The 21,916-nt window shown below is 38.8% G+C and overlaps 1 protein-coding gene across 1 annotated transcript; it reads right to left on the reverse strand.

Annotated features, from left to right (window-relative positions):
- Positions 1-10,265: 10,265 nt before the first annotated feature.
- On the reverse strand, positions 10,266-13,472 carry LOC106508549 (olfactory receptor 2Y1). Its single transcript, XM_021083418.2, has one exon. The coding sequence runs from the start codon at positions 11,728-11,730 to the stop codon at positions 10,795-10,797; it is 936 nt and encodes a 311-aa protein (XP_020939077.1). The 5' UTR covers positions 11,731-13,472; the 3' UTR covers positions 10,266-10,794.
- Positions 13,473-21,916: the final 8,444 nt, after the last annotated feature.

Here is a 21,916-nt window from a genome sequence, read left to right on the forward strand (position 1 = left end):
CAGTGCCCAGCCCACACCTGAGCATCTCAGGATGTGGTGTCTGGGCCAGTGGTTCAGATGATCTGTGCAGCTCTCACTATGCTTTGCTGTTCTCAATCTGGCTGCTGCATTTTTCTTTGTGACTTTGAGGTCCTGCCGACTTGGCTGATCTGTCAGGTGGCTTCCCAGGGTGTGGGTTCCCTTTATCCTTCACACCTCCCTCTCAGGAATGCTACTGCAGTTGTGATTCCTTTTTTTCTCTCACTCTTTGCTTTTGTTCTACCAAGTTATATCAGGAGTTTTTTGCCCTTTTTGGAGGTTTAAGTTCTTCTGCCACCATTCAGTTGATGTTCTGTGTGAGTAGTTTTACATGTAGATGTGTTTGTTTGATGTGTTTGTGGGAGAAGGTGAGAGTGACCTCTTACTCTTCTGCCACCTTGCTCCACCTCTCCCTCCACCTCTCTACTTTTCTTCTGTTAATGTGGTGTATGATGTTGAGTGATTTGCATATGTTGAACCCATCCTTGTGAACTTGGGATGAATCCCACTTGGTTGTGATGTATGATGTTGTTGGATTTTGTTGGCTAAAATTTTGTTGAGAATTTTTGCAGCTATATTCATCAAAGATATTGGCTTATAATTTTATTTTTTGGTAGTATTTTTGTCTGCTTTTGGTATTAGGGTGATGATGGCATCATAGAATATCTTTGGGGGTGGTCTTTCTTCCTCAGCCTTTTAGAAAAGTTTAAGAAGGATGAGTATAGGTTCTTCTTTGTATGTTTGCTAGAATTCTCCTGTGAAGCCATCTGGCCCTGGACTTTTGTTTGTTGGGAGTGTTCTTATTACATATTCAATTTCATTTCTAGTGATTGGTCTGCTCAATTGATCTATTTCTTTTTGATTCTGTTTTGGCAGACTGTTAAGTCTCTAGAAAGTTGTCCCTTTCTTCTAGGCTGTCAAATTTGTTGGCATATAATTGTTCATAGTATTCCCTTATGCTTTTTATATTTCCGCTTTTTTTTTTTTTAACATTTCCATTGAGATTTCTCCCTTTTCGGAGTTCCTGTCGTGGCGCAGTGGTTAACGAATCCGACTAGGAACCATGAGGTTGCGGGTTTTGTCCCTGGCCTTGCTCAGTGGGTTAAGGATCCGGCGTTGCCGTGAGCTGTGGTGTAGGTTGCAGACGCGGCTCGGATCCCGCGTTGCTGTGGCTCTGGCGTAGGCCGGTGGCTACAGCTTCGATTGGACCCCTAGCCTGGGAACCTCCATATGCCGCGGGAGCGGCCCAAGAAATAGCAACAACAACAACAACAACAACAACAACAACAAATGAGATTTCTCCTTTTTCATTTCTTATTTTGTTTATTTGGGTTTTTTCCTGTCCTCTTCTTGGTGAGTCTGGACAGAGTTTTGTCAATTTTGTTTATCTTTTCGAGGAACCTGCTCTTGGTTTTATTGATTTTTTTCTATTCTTCTTTGAATCTCTATTTGATATTTGATTTTCTCTCTGATATTTAAGATTACCTTCCTTCTGCTGACTTAGGGTTTGTTTGTTCTTCTTTTTCTAATTCATTTAGGTGGTAGGTTAAGCTGTAGATTTGAGATTTTTCTTCTTTTTTGAGGAAGGTCTGTTTGGCTATGAACTTCCCTCTAAGAACAGCTTTTGTGGCATCCCATAGATTTTGAATGGTTGTGTTTTCATTATCATTTGTCTTGAGGTATTTTTAATTTCCCTTTTGATTTACTCATTGTCCCACTCTTTTTTTTTAGTAGCATGTTGTTTAGTCTCCGTGTAGTCAGTTCTCAACTCTTTTTCTTGTGATTGATTTCTAGTTTCATGCCATTGTGGTCAGAGAAGATACTTGAAATCATTTCTATACTCTTAAATTTGAGTTTAGCTTTGTGCCCCAGTATGTGGTCAGTCCTTGAGAATGTTCCATGTGCACTTCAAAAGAATGCGTATTCTTTTTTTTTTTTTTTTTTGTCTCTTTGAAAGCCATACCCATGGCGTATGGAGGTTCCCAGGCTAGGGGTCTAATTGGAGCTGTTGCTGCCAGCCTATGCCAGAGCCACAGTAATGCCATATCTAAGCCTTGTCTGTGACCTACACCATAGCTCATGGCAGTGCTGGACCCTTAACCCACTGAGTGAGGCCAGGGATCGAACCCACAACCTCATGGTTCCTAGTTGGATTCATTTCCATTGTGCCACAATCGGAACTCCAAAAGAATGTATATTCTGATTGGTATTTTTTTAGTGTAATGTCCTGAAAATGTCAATTAAGCCTAACTTTTCTAATGTGTCATTTAGGATCTCTTTTGCCTTATTGATTTTCTATCTAGAGGATCTGTCCATTGATGTCAGTGGGGTGTTAAAGTCTCCTACTCTGATTGTATTTCCATCAATTTCTCCTTTTAAGTATGTTAGTATTTGTTGTAGGTATCTGGGTGATCCTATATTAGGGGCATATATATTGATGATTGTAAAATTCTCTTCTTGAATGAATCCTTTTATCACTAAATAGTGGCCTTCTTTTTCTTTCTTTATGGCCTTCTGTTTAACTTCTATTTTGTGTGATGTGAGTATTGCAGCTCCTGCTCTCCTGTCATTTACATTTGCATAAAATATCTTTTTCCATCCCCTCACTTTCAATTTATATGTGTCCTTTGTACTAAAGTGAGTCTCTTATGGACAGGGTATTGCAGGCTCATGTTTTCTGTATCCAATTTGCCACTCTATGTCTTCTGATTGGAAGTTTCAGTCCATTGACATTTAAGGTAATTATTGATAAATATGCATTTATTTCCTTTTTAACCTTGTTTTCCAGGTGATTCTATGTTTTTTCTTTGTTCCTTTACTTTTCTTGGTTGGATGATTTCCTTTTATTTTATGCTTGTGTCTGCTTCTTTTTAGTTTTTGTGAATGTAATATTTGGTTTTGATTTGTGGTTGCCCTGCTTTTCAAGTATTTTAACCCCTTCATGTATTCAGCCTGATAGTCATATAGGCTCAAACACATTATAAAAAAGAGTTTAGATTTTCTTACCTTCTTTCCCCACATTCTGTGATTTTGAAGTTCTTTTTTTAACATTTTCATCTTTGTCCTTTTTCTGTCCCTTGTTTTTATCATCTTTTTCCAATAGGTTTTTTTTCTTTTAGATCTGTATACTGGCTTATTTAAGTGATTGCTTTCCCATTGTGATTTCCTCCATCCTATTTCTTCTTACTTCTTTTTTATTTAAATAGCCCTTTCAGTAGTTCTTTTAGAGTGGGTTTAGTATTGCTGTACTCTTTTAGCTTTTGTTTGTTGGATAAATTCTTTATTTCTCCTTCTTTTTTAAATGATATTCTTGCTGGGTAGAGTATTCTAGGCTGAAAATTTTCCCTTTTAGAACTTTGAGTCTTGCTACTCTCTTCTGGCCTGTATTGTTTCTGTAGAGATATCAGCTGATAGCCTTATGGGCATTCCCTTATAATTAAGTCTTTGTTTCTCTCTAGCTGTCTTTAGAATCCTCTTTTTATCTTTAACTTTTGCCATTTTCATTATAATATGTCTTGGTGTGGGCCTGTTTGGGTTCAACTTATTTGGGGCCCTCTGTCCTTCCTGTATTTTGATGTCTGCTCTCTTTAGATTTGGAAATTTTTAAGCCATAATTTCTTCAAATATATTTTCAATCCCCTTTCTTTTTCTTCTCCTTCTGGAATTTCTAGTATGCATAGATTTCCCACTTTACATAATGCCATAGATCTCTTATATTGCTTTCATGTGTTTTCATTTGGTTTTCTGTCTGCCGTCCTGACAGGGTGATTTCCATTATTCTATCTTCCAAGTCACTAATTCATTCCTCCACATTAATCATTCTGCTCTTTATTGCTTTTAGCTCAATTTGCATCTCTGCAAATGAAGTTTCTAATTTTTCTTGGTTCTTCCTTATATTTTCTAGATCCTTTCTAAAGTCATCTTCATTACTGTTTATATCTGCTCTTAATTTCTTCATATTCACCCTTAATTTCTTCAGTGTTTTCACTATCTCCCTTTTGAACTCAGTGTCTATTATACTGCAGAGGACTGTTTCATTATTTACTCCTTCAGGTGAATTCTCCTGTTCTTTTAACTGGGAATAGTTCCTGAGTTCCTTCATTTTGCTTATATTTTTCTTTTTCTGTGAGTTTATGGAAACCAAACTGTAGTCTTGGAGGGCTATTTCTATGCAACCACGGGTTGTGCTTAGTTGAATTGCCTTTTTTTTTTTTCCTGATCTCTGAGGTGACTGGGGTGCAGGTGGAGCCTTTTCATAGACCCCTAGTGGTGGCAGGCCATGCCTTCCTCTACTTTTTAAGCTGACTGCTGTGATTTGTCGCCACCACCTGTAGATCACACAGGAGGCACTACATCATGCTTAGCCCCCCAGCCTCTCTTACCACATTCAAGATGTTCCAGGCCACCTCCTGTAGCCCACACAAGAGGTGCCTAGTCTCCCTTAGCCTGAGAAATTGACCTCACCACCCACAGCCTGCTCCAGAGGTCCCCCACACTCTGATAGTTCACACATGTGAAGAGAAAGAGTTTCCTATGGTGGTCTGCCCCTCCTTCCCTCCTCCCCAACAATGGCACCTTGCTTCTCCATGGGCCCAGACCTCCTCCTGGGTTCCTTCAGTTGTGGTGTTCTGTTCCCCAGGCCATGGCACACTGCTCCCTAGCCCCTCAGACTGTCTCCACTCAGACAGCCTTAGTCCTCTCCCCAGAACTGACCTCCAGAGCCTGTATCTGTCTCTAGCCCCCACCCTAGCATCTCAGGCTGTGGTGTCCAGGGCAGTGGTGCAAATGATCTGTGCAGCTCTTACTCTGCTTTGCCCTCCTCAATCCAGCTGCTGTGCTTTTCTCAGCAGCTTTAAGGTCCCTCCATCTCTGCTGATCTCCTCATCATTTAGGTGGCTTCTCAGGGTGTGGGTTCCTTTTCTCTTTTGCAGCTCCCTCACAGGAATGCTAGTCCCGTCCTGATTCCTTTTCTCTCTCTGTCTCATTTTCTTTTTTTCTACCCAGTTATATGGAGGGTTTCTTTCCCTTTTTGGAGGCTTAATTTCTTCTGCCAGCATTCAGTAGCTGTTCTGTGCAATCATACTACATGTAGATTTTTTTTGTTGTTATATTTGTGGGAAAAGGTGAGCATGATGACTTACTCCTCTGCCATCTTGATCCTTTCCTCCCCCTACATTTACTTTATATTTGCCTTTACTGATGAGCTTTGTCATTTGCAATTTTCTTGTTTCTAGTTTTGGGCTTTTCTTTTCTGCCTAAATAAGTTCCTTAACATTTATTGTAAAACTGGTTTTGTGGTTTTGAATTCTCTGAGCTTTCCCTTGTGTGTGTGTGTGTGTGTGTGTGTGTGTGTGTGTGTGTGTGTGTGTGTGTGTGTGTATTTAAATTTCTGTTTTGAATCTGAATGAGAGCCTTGCTGGGTAGAGTATTCTTGGTTGTAGGTTTTTCCCTTTCATCTTTTGAAATATGTTATGTCATTCCCTTCTGGCCTGCAGAGTTTCTACTGGAAAAAAATTCATCTAGTAACCTGTGGGGATTCCCTTTTATGTTATTTGTTGTTTTACCCTTGTTGTTTTAGTATTTTCCTTTAATTTTTGTCATTATGATTGATATGTGTCTCATCATGTGTGGGTTTATCCTATATGTGACTTGATGTGCTTCCTGGACTTGAATGAGCATCTCCTTTCTCAATTTAGGGAGGTTTTCAGGTATAATCCCTTGGAATATTTTCTCAAAGCTCTTCTCTTTCTCTTCTCCTTCTGAGACCCCTATAATATGAATATTAAATGGGTCAATATTGTACCATTTAATATTGTACCAGAGATCTCTGAGACTGTTCTCATTTCTTTTCATTCTTTTTTCTTTATGTTATTCCATGGCAGTGATCTACACCACTCTGTCTTCCAACTCACTTATTCATTCTTCTGCTTCAGTTCACTGCTATTGATTCTTTCTAGTGTATTTTTCATTTAAGTTATTGTTCAATGTTGTTCATCTCTGCTTCTTTGTTTTTTAGATCTTCTAGATCTTTGTTAAACATTTCTTGTAATTTCTCAGTCTATGCCTCCATTCTTTTTTGGGGGGAACATGCCCTTGTCCTGTGGAAGTTCTTGAGCCAGTGATCAAACCTGTGCCATGGCAGTGACCTGAGCCCCAGCACTGAAAACAACAGCTATTTAACCTGTTAAGCCATCATGGAATTCCTATGCCTCCATTCTTTTTCAAAGATTTTGGATCATCTTTGCTATAATTATTCTGAATTCTTTTTCAGGTAGATTCTCTATCACCATTTCATTTACTTGTTCTTCTGGGGGTTTATCTTGTTGCTCCATTTCTAACATATTTCTCTGCCATCTCATTTTTTCTAACTTGCTGTTTTTGTGGTCTCTTTTCTACAGGCTGTGGGGTTGTAGTTCTTCTAGATTCTGCTGTCTGTCCCAGGTGGTTGAGGTTGGTCCAGGGGCTTGTGCAGGCTTCCTGGTAGTATTGACTGGTGCCTGCTCAATAGTGAATAGAGCTGGGTCTTTTCCCTCTGGTAGAGAGGGCCATGTCCATTGGTGTGTTTAGAGGTGACTGCAAACTCAGTACAGCTTTAGGCAGTTCATCTGTTGCTGAATCATGCCATGTTCCTATCCTGCTGGTTGTTCGTCCTGAGATGTTCCAACATGGGAGCCTACAGGCTGTTGGTTAGGTCTGGTGCCAAAATCATAACTTCTGGTAGAGCTCATGCTAATCAATATTTACTGGGGCCTCCTTCACCAGTGTCCTTGCCCATTTAGTGAGACTTGGTTGACCTCTGCCTCTTCAGGAAACATGCCAAAACCAGTGGGTATATCTAGCCTAGGCTCTTGTGGAGTTACTGCTTTGTGCTGTGTCCCAGTGCACATGAAAACTTGTGTGTATCCTTCACTAGTGTGGTCCCTTCCTTAGTTCAGTTGAGCTCTTTTACTTAAGTCCGACTGGCCTTTGAAGCCAAATGGCCTGGAGCATTCTCTTCCTTATGCCATCTCTTCAAACTGTGTAGCCTGACGTGGGGCTTGGAACTCTCACTACTGTGGGAAAACCTCTGCAATGTAATTATTTTCCACTTGGTGAGTCACCCATCTTGTGGGTATGGGATTTCATTATATCACAAAAAAATGACCCTCTTACTATCTCATTGTAGCCTCTTCTTTGTGCTTGAATAAAAAAACTGTCTCTTTTGTTAGGTTCCAGTATTTTTTGTTGATGGCCATTTAGCAGTTTTTGTGATTTTGGAGTTTTCCTGAGGGGGAAAAAATGAGCTCATCTCTTTCTACTCCACCAGCTTTTCCTGAGTTGAGAGGTTGCTTTTAGTTTGGATGCTTGCTGACACTTTCCTCGGTATGATATGAGGTGTGCAGGTTTGTCAGCCTTTGTGCTGGTGTGCCCCAAGGAAAGTGGGGGCAGGGCTCAGTGACAATTCATGGGTTCCAAATGGTGGATGTAACTCATGTACTCCCAGGACAGGAGGGGCAGTTTTCAGTGCCCATTTGCAGGTTTGACAGATATGTCTAGGGCTCACAGCATTCCTGAGACAGTTGGGAAGGGCCTGGTACTTATCACATGTTTTTTCAGGTGCATCTACAGCTGATGTACTCCCAGGACAGCTGGTGAAAATGCCACCACTCATAAGTTTAAGACGGGTGTTGGGCCTCACTTACTCCTGGGAGAGTTGGGAAAGGACTCAGCATCTGCTTTTATGTTTTGCAATGTTACCTGGGGCTGTCACCTTCCTGGGATGGGAAAGCTGTGCTCATGGCCTTCTTGTAGGTCCTACAGGGGTAACTGGGGTTTGTTCACTCCCATAACAATGGTGGTAAGGCCCACAGCCTGCTCACAGTTTTCACAGGGGTTTCTAGGGCTCACTGCAGTTCCGGGACAGTGCTAGTAAGGTGATGCACTCATTCACTGGTTTTGCAGGAGTGTATGGTCCCATGCACTTGCAAAAGAGTGGTGACAGGGTTTGGTACCTCCAATAGGTCTCCTGTGGCTGCCTGCCTCTAGAGCCCACAACAGTGGGAGAGGCTTTTGCCTGTCATGCCCTTTTAGGTGGTGTCTAGTTGCCTAAGAGCACTCACAGGAGAAGAAGCTCTTATGAAATCTTGCCCCACTCTTCAATGCCCCCCAACAATGGCACCTTGCTTCTCCAGCAAGAACAAGTTTCTTTTGAGTACATGCTCTGTTGTCACAGTCAAGTCTCTTCAAGGCTGTCTCCTTATAGCCAAACCTGGTCCTATCCATGTGTCTGACCTCTGAAGCCTCAGCTTCAGCTCTCAGCCCCTACTATCATCAAAAGATGAGCATTTCAGGCTGGGGAGCACAGGACTTCAGGGATGACCCTCTTTGAAGTTTCTTCCCTGGTTTTTCCTTCAATAAACTAGCTGCTGCTCTCTCCTCCTAGGCTCCAAATCCCCCCCTCCATCCAGGCTGATTTCCCCATTGGTGAGAGGGCTTCCTATGATGAGGGAAAGTTTTCCCCCTCACAGCTCCCTTCCTGGGTTGCAGACCCCATCCAAAATTACCTTCTCTCTCCCTTCTTTTCTCTCTCTCTCTCTACCATTTTTCTTTACATTTTTGTTCTTTTCCCCTTTATCCTACCCAGCATTGTGGGTGTTTTCTTGCCCTTTTGGAAATATGAAGTCTTCTACCAGCATTCATTAGATGTTCCATGTGAAATATTCCACTTGTAGATGTACTATTACTGCTTTTGTAGAAGAAGGCGAGCTCCACTTCCTACTCTTCTGCCATCTTCATCACTTTCCTCCAGTGGCCTCTTAAAATTACTTGTCTATGGGATATGTACTCCTTAATAAAGGTGAGTGTCTATTTTTCTGCATGCCAATTGAAAGAATAAGACAATAACCACAAAATAATTTTATTAAATTCTGTCCCGCTAGTTCAAATAATCCTTTTTTTTCAATTAGGTTAATTCATATGCTGGAATAGTTTGAACCTTGATAAACCAAGATTCTTATTTATGTCTATTATTTAGGAGAAAAATTATTGTTCCATGTAGAATGTTGGTTAGTTCCTTGGGCTACTAAATATAAAAAATATGGATTCTTAAATAGTGACTAGGTGGGTAGGATTTCAAATAAGATAGACCAGATTCAAATCCTGGCTCTCTGTTTAATACGCAAATAAACTGTGATGTCACACAAAATATAATCTAAATTTTGCATTCTTGACCTGTAAAACTAGTGAGGGGAAATAATATCATATTTCATGTTGTAAGAATAAAGTATGACATTGTATTGATACATTTTATGTATGGCATAGTGCATGGTGCTTGAACTATAGGGGTTAAATAAATAAAAACTATGATTACGGGATATATTAGGTCTATGTATGGAAAATATTTTTCTCTAATGAAAGAATATGTAACTCAAAAGAATCCAGAAGCCTAGCTGGAATCAGCTAAAGTAAAATTGTGAAGTGCACTAAGCTCTCATTTAATTCACGCCTATCACATTTCTTTGAAACCTCGATCTTTCCATATTAAAAATTCATTCTCAAAAAGGAAAATTGGTAGGGTATGGTAGCATGGGTTGGATTTAGGATGACAAAAAGCTGGATTTCAGGCTTACTCCATATTTGCCATGTAAACTTCGAAAAGTTACTAAAGCCCTTGGAACCTCCCTTTCATCATAAATAAATAGGGAAGATTAAAAAATCTCTCACAATGCTGTTGTAAGGAATAATGACAGTTTATACAAAAATGTTTTTTAAACATTAAAAAATAGCTATAGTTAACATTAGTTACTGTTAATGAATTAAATATGATTGACTCAAGGTGAAAATCATTGAAATTCTAAAAGATTATCAACAAGGATATATACCCTTTGATGTGAAAGCAACATTTGTGTATATAGACTGGAAGGACAATGCTGGAAATTCAAGTGCTCAGTACCTACTCCTCTTTCTCTAGAGTATCTTGACATGCCCACCACTGCATATCACAGTAATCTCTTTTTTCCTTTTGTCACTACCTTCTATTCGTTTTCATTTTCTATATCACTCCCTCATTGTTTTTATACTAATGTCCTCTCTATTCTTCTCTCACATAGAAAAGATCTTTTCCATGACTCACATCATCATGACAAGACTCTTGGTGCAATTAATAGGTTGATGTTTCTAATTACTCAATGCTGTATTAATGGTTTTGCATTTTTCTTCATATATGTCAGTGACATCCATATCTGAGACTATACATACTCCATGAAGTAACTGTTTTCATGATATTTTTATTCTCTCCAAGTTTCATAGAATGGTAAACATCAAAAGAAATCTTAAAATTGCCCTGAGATATGAGAGGACATGTCCAGGGTCACAGTTAATTAAAAGAGCAGGAGTGAACCCATGTCTTCTATCTTTTGACCACAGTGCCATCTGCATTGCACCATGTTGGGAATCATTGACTTTGGAAAAGTTGCTGTCATTCCAATCAAGTCTTCTCTCACAGTCAAACTTGCCAAGAAGCCAGCCCCACTCTCCACAAGGGCCACAACTATTTTTCCCAAAGTCATTCCTTTCAAAAGCTCTGATACAAATCAACACTTACTTCCTTTTGCACAATAGTAATTGACACTGAAGTGGAAAGTCTTCTAATAGATATTCACTTCTAACTGCCAAACAAGGAAGGCAATAAACCCTGGCCTACAGAAGACTATTTCTACTGACCAACCACCCTCCAGGGATCAGGATGGACTCCATGATCTGAGATGTCTGACAGATTATTGGCCCTTCTTTCCTCTTCTACCCTGAGTATCTTGTCCATAACACCTTCATCAAAGCCACTTTCACATCCTTATTCCTTAGGGTATAAATCAGAGTGTTAAGCATGGGGGTAATTATGGTATAAAAAAGGGCAGCAAACTTTCCATCAGTCTCAGAATAACTATGCATAGGCTGGAGATATGTATACATGGCTGAGCTATAAAAAAGGGAAACCACCAAGAGATGGGACCCACAAGTCCCAAAAGCCTTTCTTCTCCCAGCCGTTGACTTAACATTTAGCACCACCTGAACAACGTATAGATAGGACCCTAGAATTAGTGCTGTAGGAACAATCAAGATTATGGCTCGAGCCACATACATCTTGGCCTCTGTCCCTTCTCTGTTCTCACAAGCCAGCTTCAGGAGTACAGGCATCTCACAGAAGAAGTGGTTCAGGAGATGGAGGCCACACAGAGGCATGGCCATCATGAGGCCTGTATGAATCAGAGAATTCATGAAGCCTCCTACCCAGGAGGCAATAACCAGTATATGGCAGAGGTGGGATTGCATAATGGTTGTGTAGTGGATTGGATGACAGACAGCAGTATAGCAGTCAAAGGCCATCACCACTAGGAGCACACTCAGAGTGGAGCCCAGAGCAAGAGAGATGAACAGCTGAGCCACATACCCCCCATAGGTAATGGTCTGGTCAGGTCCATAAAGGTTGATCAGAAGCTGGGGCATAGTGCTGGTAGTATAACAGAGATCCAGGAAAGAGAGGTGGCTGAGGAAGTAGTATATAGGTGTGTGCAACTGAGGTTGCAAGAGGGAGAGTGTTATTATGGTGGCATTGCCAAAGAGGGTTAGAGAATAAAAAATTGAAATAAAGACAAAAAGGATGGGTTCCAGTTGAGGCCAATCTGAGAAGCCCACTAAAATTAAGCCTTCTCCAAAACTAGTATTGAAATTTCCCATAACTTTTTGCCTGCTGAAATAGCAGAGGAGCAGAGGACAACTTAACAACTCTTATGAAGAACAAGGTTTTAAAAATTATTTCACAATTCTCCATAAATATTCCTAAGTAATGCATTTTACTGTCTGTTTTGCTATTCAGCTCAATTCAGACCAGTCTTCTGTTCTTTAGAGTGAAGGTCACAGATTAGAAATGATGTGGCCTTTGTTTGAACTCCAGTCCTGTTACATGCTGTTCCATGACTTCAGCTAGGCCACTTAATGCTTTGAACTGGATGTTTCTTTGTCTGAAAGTAGAGACAATCTATCACCACCCTCACAGCACTGAGGTTAGAACAAAATGCAGTGATGTGAAAACTTCTTTTAAAAATCTAAGATATAAAAATGTAGCATGTAGGAGTTCCCATCATGGCTCAGTGGTAACAGACCCCACTAGTATCCATGAAGATGTGGGTTTAATCTATGGCCTCACTCAGTGGGTTAAGGATCTGGCATTGCTGTGAGGGGTGATGTAGGTTGCAGATATGGCTTTGATCCCTGCATTTATATTCTGGCATAGGCTGGCAGCTATAGCTCTGATTCAACCCCTAGCTAGCAAATTTCCATATGCTGAGAGTGTCGCCCTAGAAAGAACCAAAAAAATGTAGCATGAGTATTCTATGTTGGGTTTTTTTGTGGGGGGTGAGGGTTTTTGTTGCTTGTTTGCTCATTTTCTTGGTCTACTAGGTAGCTTGCTTCTGTCAACTAGGATACAGGGCTAACCAGGCTTAAATTACAAGTTTGATCTCAGAGTACTCACTTGCTTTCTCTTGCTCCAGAAATATGCTCAGTGCACCAGTCTTGGAACTCTGCTGCAATCTGTTGAAAATAACTGAAAAAAACTGTAGATCCATCCTTTTGGGGAAAAAATTAGCAAAAAGCTATGTTCTTTATGATGGGTTATGAAACCCAGAATACCTGTCCCCTTCTTTAACTAATAAATCCATCACTCTGCTCCCTGGGAAGGATTGTTCCCTCCCTTCTAGCTCAATTCTCTGTGCATTTTTTACAGTACTTTTCACACTCATTTAAATTATTTTTACTTATCTTGTTCCTCTCTGAGTTGTCAGATTCTTAGTAATTGAGAAAAATACTGAATATAAAAATAGATAATAGTCTCTTCCTTTATGAGATACAAGAGTGCTAAATGAATATTATTTTTTCCTGGCATGTAGTCAGTATTACAAATACTTTGTTAAATGAAATACATGACTCTCCCTTCAATCTCATGAATATTAATTTCCCCTAAGAAACACATAGACAATTATGAAGGAAAGGTATGTATAAAAAAGTTTTCCCATTTAGAAAAAGAAAGTCTATTCAGCAAGCATTGCTGGGAAACCTGGACAGCTGCATGCAAAGCAATGAAACTAGAACACACCCTCACACCATGCACAAAAATAAACTCCAAATGGCTGAAAGACTTAAATATACGACAGGACACCATCAAACTCCTAGAAGAAAACATAGGCAAAACACTCTCTGACATCAACCTCATGAATATTTTCTCAGGTCAGTCTCCCAAAGCAATAGAAATTAGAGCAGAAATAAACCCATGGGACCTCATCAAACTGAAAAGCTTTTGCACAGCAAAGGAAACCCAAAAGAAAACAAAAAGACAACTTACAGAATGGGAGAAAATAGTTTCAAATGATGCAACCGACAAGGGCTTAATCTCTAGAATATATAAGCAACTTATACAACTCAACAGCAAAAAAAACCAATCAATCAATGGAAAAATGGGCAAAAGACCTGAATAGACTGTTCTCCAAGGACGATATACAGATGGCCAACAAGCACATGAAAAAAGTGCTCAACATCCCTGATTATAAGAGAAATGCAAATCAAAACTACCATGAGATACCACCTCACACCAGTCAGAATGGCCATCATTAATAAATCCACAAATAACAAGTGCTGGATGGGGTGTGGAGAAAAGGGAACCCTCCTGCACTGCTGGTGGGAATGTAAACTGGTACAGCCACTATGGAGAACAGTTTGGAGATACCTTAGTAATCTATACATAGAACTTCCATATGACCCAGAAATCCCACTCTTGGGCATATATCCAGACAAAACTCTACTTAAAAGAGACACGTGCACCCGCATGTTCATTGCAGCACTATTCACAATAGCCAGGACATGGAAACAACCCAAATGTGCATCAACAGATGATTGGATTCGGAAGAGGTGGTATATATACACAATGGAATACTCCTCAGCCATAAAAAAGAATGACATAATGCCATTTGCAGCAACATGGATGGAACTAGAGAATCTCATACTGAGTGAAATGAGCCAGAAAGACAAAGACAAATACCATATGATATCACTTATAACTGGAATCTAATATCCAGCACAAATGAACATCTCCTCAGAAAAGAAAATCATGGACTTTGAAAATAAACTTGTGGCTGCCTGATGGGAGAGGGAGGGAGTGGGAGGGAGTGGGAGGGATCGGGAGCTTTGGCTTATCAGACACAACTTAGAATAGATTTACAAGGAGATTCTGCTGAGTAGCATTGAGAACTATGTCTAGATACTCATGTTGCAACAGAACAAAGTGTAGGGGGAAAAAATGTAATGTATACATGTAAGGATAACTTGATCCCCTTGCTGTACAGTGGGAAAATAAAATAAAATAAAAAGTTTTCCCATTTAGAGCTTATTTTTTTCTGGTCGAAATCTACACAGGATTTTTAAAATTATGCCAGAAGGCAAAAAAGAAACAGGTGATCAACAGTAGCCTAGCATATCCTCAAAGTGAAGAGTTTTTGCCAAATTATCTCACTGTTATGTTTTAATTTTACTAAACTTTAAAGATCATCATCAATAAATCACTGCTGTATCAATGATTCCAGCATGGTATTTAGATGCAATCTTGATTTTCTTGTGTAAAATACAGAGAAAATGTGATTTAGTAGTAATGAATGTTAAATCGCATGTAGTTTGACCAATACAACAAATCTGCTTTTCTGTACTTTTTAAATTTTATATAATTTATTTAACCTAATATTTTTACACTTGATAGTTAATATAAATATTTTAATTGGTCGAAAAATGACAATGAGGTTGAACAAGGTATGGACTTCTTCCATCTTCCTATTCACTGTTAATCATATTCCCCTTTGGAAATTCCTCCTCCACTGACTCCCATAAGACACAACTCTTTTCATTTGACCTCTCTGTGTACTTAAGTTTATTCTCATTTGATTTTTCCTCTTACTTCAATCATAACTTAAATATTATCTTTCCCTTGAACCTACCTGGCTCTCTCATTACCCTACCCACTCTCTCTGAAGATTCCCCTTAAGGCTTCATCTACCACTGATGACCTCCAAATATCAATTTGGGCCAACACTGCTCTTCAGAATTTCAAAATCATGTATGTCTCTTCTTGCTGGACATCTCTACCCAAATGATCCATAGGCAACTCAAGTACAATATGTTCAAATCTCATATCTTTCCCCTTTTGGGGAATTCTTCTGCTGCATTTCCTTGGTCATCAAGTGATATCCTCTCCCAAACACAAAATTTTGGGGGTTATCTGAAATCTCTCTCTCTTTCTTTCTCACTTCCTCTCCCTCTCCTTCTCTCTCATCCTAAAATTGATTGTTCAACATGTCCTATTGATTCTATAGACTGAGTAAATTTTAAATCTTTCTCCTTTTCTTCTTTACTTTCAATGACTTGATTGATGACTTGATATTTCTATTACATTCCAATATTGTTTCTACTTTAGAGACTATGAATCTACTCTTTACATTGTAAGAATAGCTTTCTTAACATCCAAATAAAATCATGTCTTATTCAGAAATCTTTAATGCTTCTCCCATCAAATCTCATGGAAATATCCAAATTTCTTAGAATACTCTACATAGCTCTTTCTGATTAAGTTATTTCTCAAATGATCACCACAGTAGAGTACAGTGAACATACAAGTCCATAGTCAATTTCCTATGGAATCAACTCTAAAATTGATGAGCTATGCCACCTGTTCTGAAATTTTAACTCCTTTGAGCCTCTAAGAGAGAATTAAATATTTTAAATATTTAATTAAATATTTAAATATTTTATATTTAAAATAGAGGAAATAACATTATTTCACAAGATTTTGATTGATATTTTGATTTTTATTGATATGGTGCATTTACAAGTTGAAAACAATATGTATACACATTTTTAACAGTTCTCAACTGCTAATCTTTAAGTTCCATGAAACTGTGTTTGCTTTTGTTCACATTTTACCTCCATCTTTCAGTTCAGTTCCTGATGAATAAAAGGCTTTCAACAATATTGTTGAATAAATCAATGAATACATTCCCAAAGCTGGTACCATCTTGACACATACAAATGTTCCAGAAATATGTTCCCTTTGCAACATGAAAGAATTAACATATCTGCAATGTGGCAAAGATTTTTAATCATTCGTGTTATTCCAGTATTTAGTGGAAAATATTTGTAACAATTTCTGCTCCATAGGTTTATCAGAAATTTCTATGACACCATAGAGATAAACTTAATATGTTTGCAATTGAACAAAAGTATAAAATATAATTAATATAATGTATGAGATAACAATAATCCAAAGAAATCTCATGAAGAAAAAAAGAGCCCTAAACCAAGAGATAAGATAATAACTAGATCTTAGCTTATAAACCTCAGTTGGATATGAGAATGGAGGAGATTAAACTTAACCACAATTTACTTACAAAATAGAAGACACTACTAAGGGTATACTGACCAAAAGCAATGCAAGTCAATGTCCACTCGATTGCTGAATTTTACCAAATGTCAGCTCTGACTAGATAAAAATCTAGTCTAGACTGTAGCATTTTTAGCTTTGAAGGAAACTTAAATGTCATTTCCATGTTCTCCCTTGAACCATTTAATGAATGACTCCCACAGGATCTCAAACTCAGAACATTTTTTTAGATTTTAACTTTTTATATTATAGTTGATTTACAATGTTCTGTCAATTTCTGCTGTACAGCAAAGTGACCCAATCATATATATACATACATTCTTTTAAAATGAAGTCCCCACTTCATTTCCTCACACATAGTCCTTTACTCCTTCATTTACCCCATGTCTATCAGCTCATTACTTCCTTCTTTATGTGCTTTGGATTATTAATCCACCACATCAACTCTTTTTGTACTAATATCCTTAACTTGTAGTTATTCTGCCCCATACACTAAATTCTGGAAGAATGAAATTCTGTACTCTCCATGACTAAACTCAGGTTAATAAAATATGCTGTAAAGAGTTATTCAAGTGCCCAACACAATGCTAATAAAAATTCACAGAATTCTAATGTATTCTTAACATCCCCCTCCCTACTTTTTCTTTCCCTACAGAAATGATATCTGAGCAATTCTCTCCTATTTTAAAAGTCCCCTTTCACCGCATGTTCCCTTCTAGTTATGGCCCTCTGTCCTCCTCCTCCATACATTACTTTGACAAAAGAATTGCCTGTGTTCAATATTTCAACTCTCCTCCTTCACACTCACTCTTCAACCCACTGCAATAGGGGATTTATCCTCACAACTCTCTGTGGGAAAATCCAGAGAAATTTTCAGCTCTTATATTTGTCTCTGAATTTTTTTTTTGTCTTTTTAGGGCTGCACCCATGTCATATGGAGGTTCCCAGGCTAGGTATCTAATCAGAGCTATAGCTGCCAGCCTACTCTACAGCCACAGAAATGCCAGATCCAAGCTGCATCTGCAACCTACACCACAGCTCATGGCAACGCCATATCCTTAACCCACTAAGCTAGGCCAGGGATCGAACCTGCAATGTCATGGTTCCTAGTCAGATTCGTTTCCGCTGCACCGCAATGGGAATTCCCTGTCTCTGAATTTTAATGTGTTGGCTACTGCCTCCTTCTATATGAAAATTCTACCCTTCCTTTCCTGGATGTTTTTCATCTTCTCTGCCCATCCCCTGGTCTCTTTGGTGTAATCTTATTTTTCTGTGCATTTGTTACATATTGGAATTCCTCCTCAGGGCTCCATCCCAGATCCTCTTTTACCACTCTGCAGGCCTTTCCTGGAAAACACCATCCACTCCAGGACTTGAATCACATGTTGAGAACACTTAAGTGTACCTTTCCACCCCTAATCTTTCTTCTGAACTTCAGACTGCTTTAATCCTTCTTCTTGCTGGTCATCTGCACTTGGATGTCCCCTAAGCACTTGGAACTTAGCATGTTTAATATTGAACTCAACATAGTCTCCCTACAAAACTAGTTCTTCTCCTGTGTGCTCTATCTCAAGGAAGGGGACTGCCAAGCTACACAATTTTCCAAAACAGAAAACTAGTCATCAGCCTCTACACCTTCATGTCAAATTCAGATCACAGCTTATATGTTCCTTCCTCTAAGACAGCACTTCTCAACTGGGGTAATTTTAATCCTCAGGGGACATTTTTAGCTAGTACAACTGGCATCCAGTGTGTTGAGACTAGAGATGCTGGTAAACTTCCTAAAATTCACAGGACATCAACACAACACATGTACACACATATACATACAAGAATTATCTTGCCCCAAAATGTCAACCATGCCAATGTTGAGAAATGTTCCTCTAAAAGGTATTCTTCAACTCCTCCTGTCCTAGCTAAGCCATTGCTATATGACCTTTGTGCATAGTACTTTCTATATAAGAAAGTACACATTCAACTTCACATTCTGATTTAATTATTCCTCTATCCCGCCACACTAGAATTTACAGAGAGCAGAGCTGGGTCTAGTTTGTTCCTAATTACAGTTTTACTATCTAGACAAATGATGGGTACATAAGTCCTCAATAATTAAGTCCCTTATGCCTTTCAGGCGATCACTTGAACCAGCTCTAAAATAGGTCTTCAGAGAAGCCTGAAATCTTACTGCAGTTTTGGCCTTATTTAGCAAGATGTATGTGGGAGTATTTCTGCTTTATTGCAATCTGGTGCCTTTTCCTATTTCTTTTTTTTCAGAGGTCCCCAGGACAGTGATTGAACACAAAGCCTCAGCAGTAACAACAAGTTACAGCAGTGACAATGCTGAATCTTTGGCCACTAGGCCACCAGGGAACCCTAGGATCTGGTACCTTTTATCTGGAATCTGATGTGTCAAGAGAAAGACCAATATTTACATAGCCTCTAAATCAGTTTTTTAAATCCCTGCTTCATTACATCACCCTTCCTCTGTCTAAATGTGGCCTTGATACCTGCCTGACTTTATTAGCTTCATTCCTCAGGGAATGCTTCTTGCTTCCTAACCCCTAAAGCTCTGCTGAGAATGAGCTGATTTCCCAAAACCACAACACTTAGGTCCTCTCAAGTGTCACAATCAATCTCTCACCAGGCTAATGCTGGTGACCACCTGTATTCAGCACAGCTTGTCACACACTAGCTACACATTTACCACTCAGGAACAAAGAGTTGTAATTACACATTCTCATCCCTCTTAGAGCTTTACTTCTGCACTCTTTCTTGGTCTCAGTGGCTGGTGTATGCTTCATGCCCATATCTTGTTGGTAATCATGGGAAAAAACTCTTCTTACTCACAAACTCACTTGGAACCCTATTCATTTTTCAATAGAAGTTACAAGTTACTCCTCACTTGGACCTAAAATTAGGCCTTTGTTAGACACCATACATTATTTCTAGTCCTGCATCTCATAACCCAGGAGGGTTTGACCATAAGGCAAACCCTGTTCTGATCAAACTGGTACTTGGATTGAGCAAAAGAGAGCCTTCATGAGGAAAGTCCCAAAGTGTACAACTGAGAAAGGTGGGGAGAGTCTCACTGAGGGAGTACAGAACAAATAAAAACCTTTTTCCAACTGACAGTCCTCCAAACACTGAGGAAAAAATCATGATAGGCAAAGCATTTCTGGAACCCCTGTTCCTCAAGTGAAAGTGATGGCTTAAAAATCTCCACTTCCTTCCATATTTCACAATTTACCATTCCACCAAAAGAAGAAAATGATCTTATCCTGATTTAGCTATTTCCTAAAACCTGTGTTTTCATCCAATCTGTCCTAGATGATCACAAGTGACTGCTCTACTATTTCACATTAAATGAAAGTACAGTACACAATACTGAACTGATTGTCTACATTTCAAAAATAAAAATTTATGTTCAACTCTCTAGGCGATGTGCTTATGTGTATATGCACCTGTGTGTTCATTATTTACATAAATAATAAAATTCTTGAGAACAGAAAGCATGTTTGAAAATTTTTTTCAACAGCATGCATTACTCCATCATTCATGCCAGTACATTAATTTAAGTACATTGTCTGACTATCAGTGACAAAATAAGTTTTGCATGTGTTTAATATTTTTATATCCTCCAACACAGGATCAAATAAAATGGAACTCAATTCTAATTGCCTAGTGGAATATTTCTAGAGTCTTCTGAGTTTTAACTGTAAAGACAGTGTGGCTCAATTAGTCAGTACTCACTCAGAGCTCCAGAAAAGATAATTATTGCATTTGTTTCCCTAAATTATTTGTGGATTCCAAGGTGGTGTGAGATGCACTTGAGACTGGTGTCATCTAGAAATGTCTGTGGAAGATACGTTCCTTTTTTGACCCCAATTTCATCTGTAGGATGGAGGGCTCAGATAAGAACACCTATGGAGAACACATGACTACATACAGTTCCCTCCCTAAGCATGGCACATAACCTAAGAGTGCACCCTCCCCCTGTACTCCATTTTCTCACCCTAACCATCTCAGCATCAGGAAGGAGCTGTTATGTTATCAAACCATCTCCTGACCCCAAAGCTGAGTGCATTGCCAAAGCCTTCTTAGAACAATGACGGGAGAACTGTTATCAGATGAGACTTTGGAGACCTCTGGGTCCCCATGCAGTAATTATGAGCAACCAACTGGTGCTTCAGAATCTGCCTTGCAGCCCTCAATTTCTCTGTCAACCTTGCTCTTCCCCAACCAAACAAATCTACTCAGTGTCCTCAGGTTATATCTTTTCCTTTAGCTCATACTACTCTCCAGCCTGGGATTCCTCATGCTTCCCCTACTTTGACCCAAATCTTGCCCACACATCACCAATCAGAGAAATTTCCAGTCTCATTTGCATCTATGTTTACCACACTCCCCAGATTTCTTCCTTTCTTGGACTGCTAAAAGAATGCGTATATATTCTCTTTTATGCATATTATCTAACCAATTAAATATAAACTTAATTAATGACAAGTTTAATGTTTTATATTTCTCTCTCATACATATTTAATGTAATAGTATTAATCTTCTTAAACTCTGTTTTAATACACCAAATTTAAAAATAAAATTCATTATTTATTAATTCATTCCAAAAATTTTATTGAGCAATTAACCATAATCTAGATACTGTGGGAAATAAGAAATTCCACAATGAAAATTTTCTGTATTCACTTAAGGCATCATAGCATAATGTATAGAAAGCTGCTCTGCCATGTATGACCAGCTTGGGGATCTTGAAAACCTTCCTTATAGACCACAGAATGGTGGTACCTAGGGCTTTGAGGGGGGCATACATGAGTGAGGTGGTCAAAGAGTAAAAGTTTCCAGTGGTAAAGTGATAAATTCTTGGGATCTAATATACAGCATGTTGACATCATTAACAATACAATATTATATACTTGAAAGTTGCTGAGAGAAGATATTAAACATTCTCACCACACATGCAAAAATCATAACTATGTAAAGTGATAGATGTGTTAACTACTCTTATTGCTGCAATTATTTCCTAGTATATATCAATCATCATATTATACACCTTAAACTTATACTGTTGTATGGTAACTGTATCTCAATAAAACTGTAAAAAATAATCTTAAAAAGGATTTCTTGAGGATCTCATACAAGACAATGGAGTGGAAGGACTTAAGCTCATCTCCTCACAGAAGCACCAAAATTACAACTAACTGCTGAATGGCCATCAACAAAATAGACTGTAAGCTTCCAAAAAAGATATCCTATACCTAAATACAGAGAAGAAACCACATTGAGATTGTAGGAGGGGCTCATGGTATAAAAAATCCCATAGCCACAAGGTGGGCAACAAACAAACCATAAAATAACTATATTTCAGAGGCTCTCCAAGAGGAATGAGTGTTCCTAACCCCACATCGGTTTCCCCAGTCTGGGGTCTAACAT

This window comes from Sus scrofa, chromosome 2 (assembly GCF_054392235.1).
Source record: "Sus scrofa isolate SSC_HxYL_T2T_F1_AM1 chromosome 2, Sscrofa_HxYL_maternal_Yorkshire_Landrace_v2.0, whole genome shotgun sequence".
Classification (NCBI taxonomy): domain Eukaryota; kingdom Metazoa; phylum Chordata; class Mammalia; order Artiodactyla; family Suidae; genus Sus; species Sus scrofa.

What these genes read in the sequence shown, in the direction of transcription:
- LOC106508549 (XM_021083418.2), bottom strand. Translation starts at nt 11,730, where the DNA reads ATGGGAAATTTCAATACTAGTTTTGGAGAAGGCTTAATTTTAGTGGGC.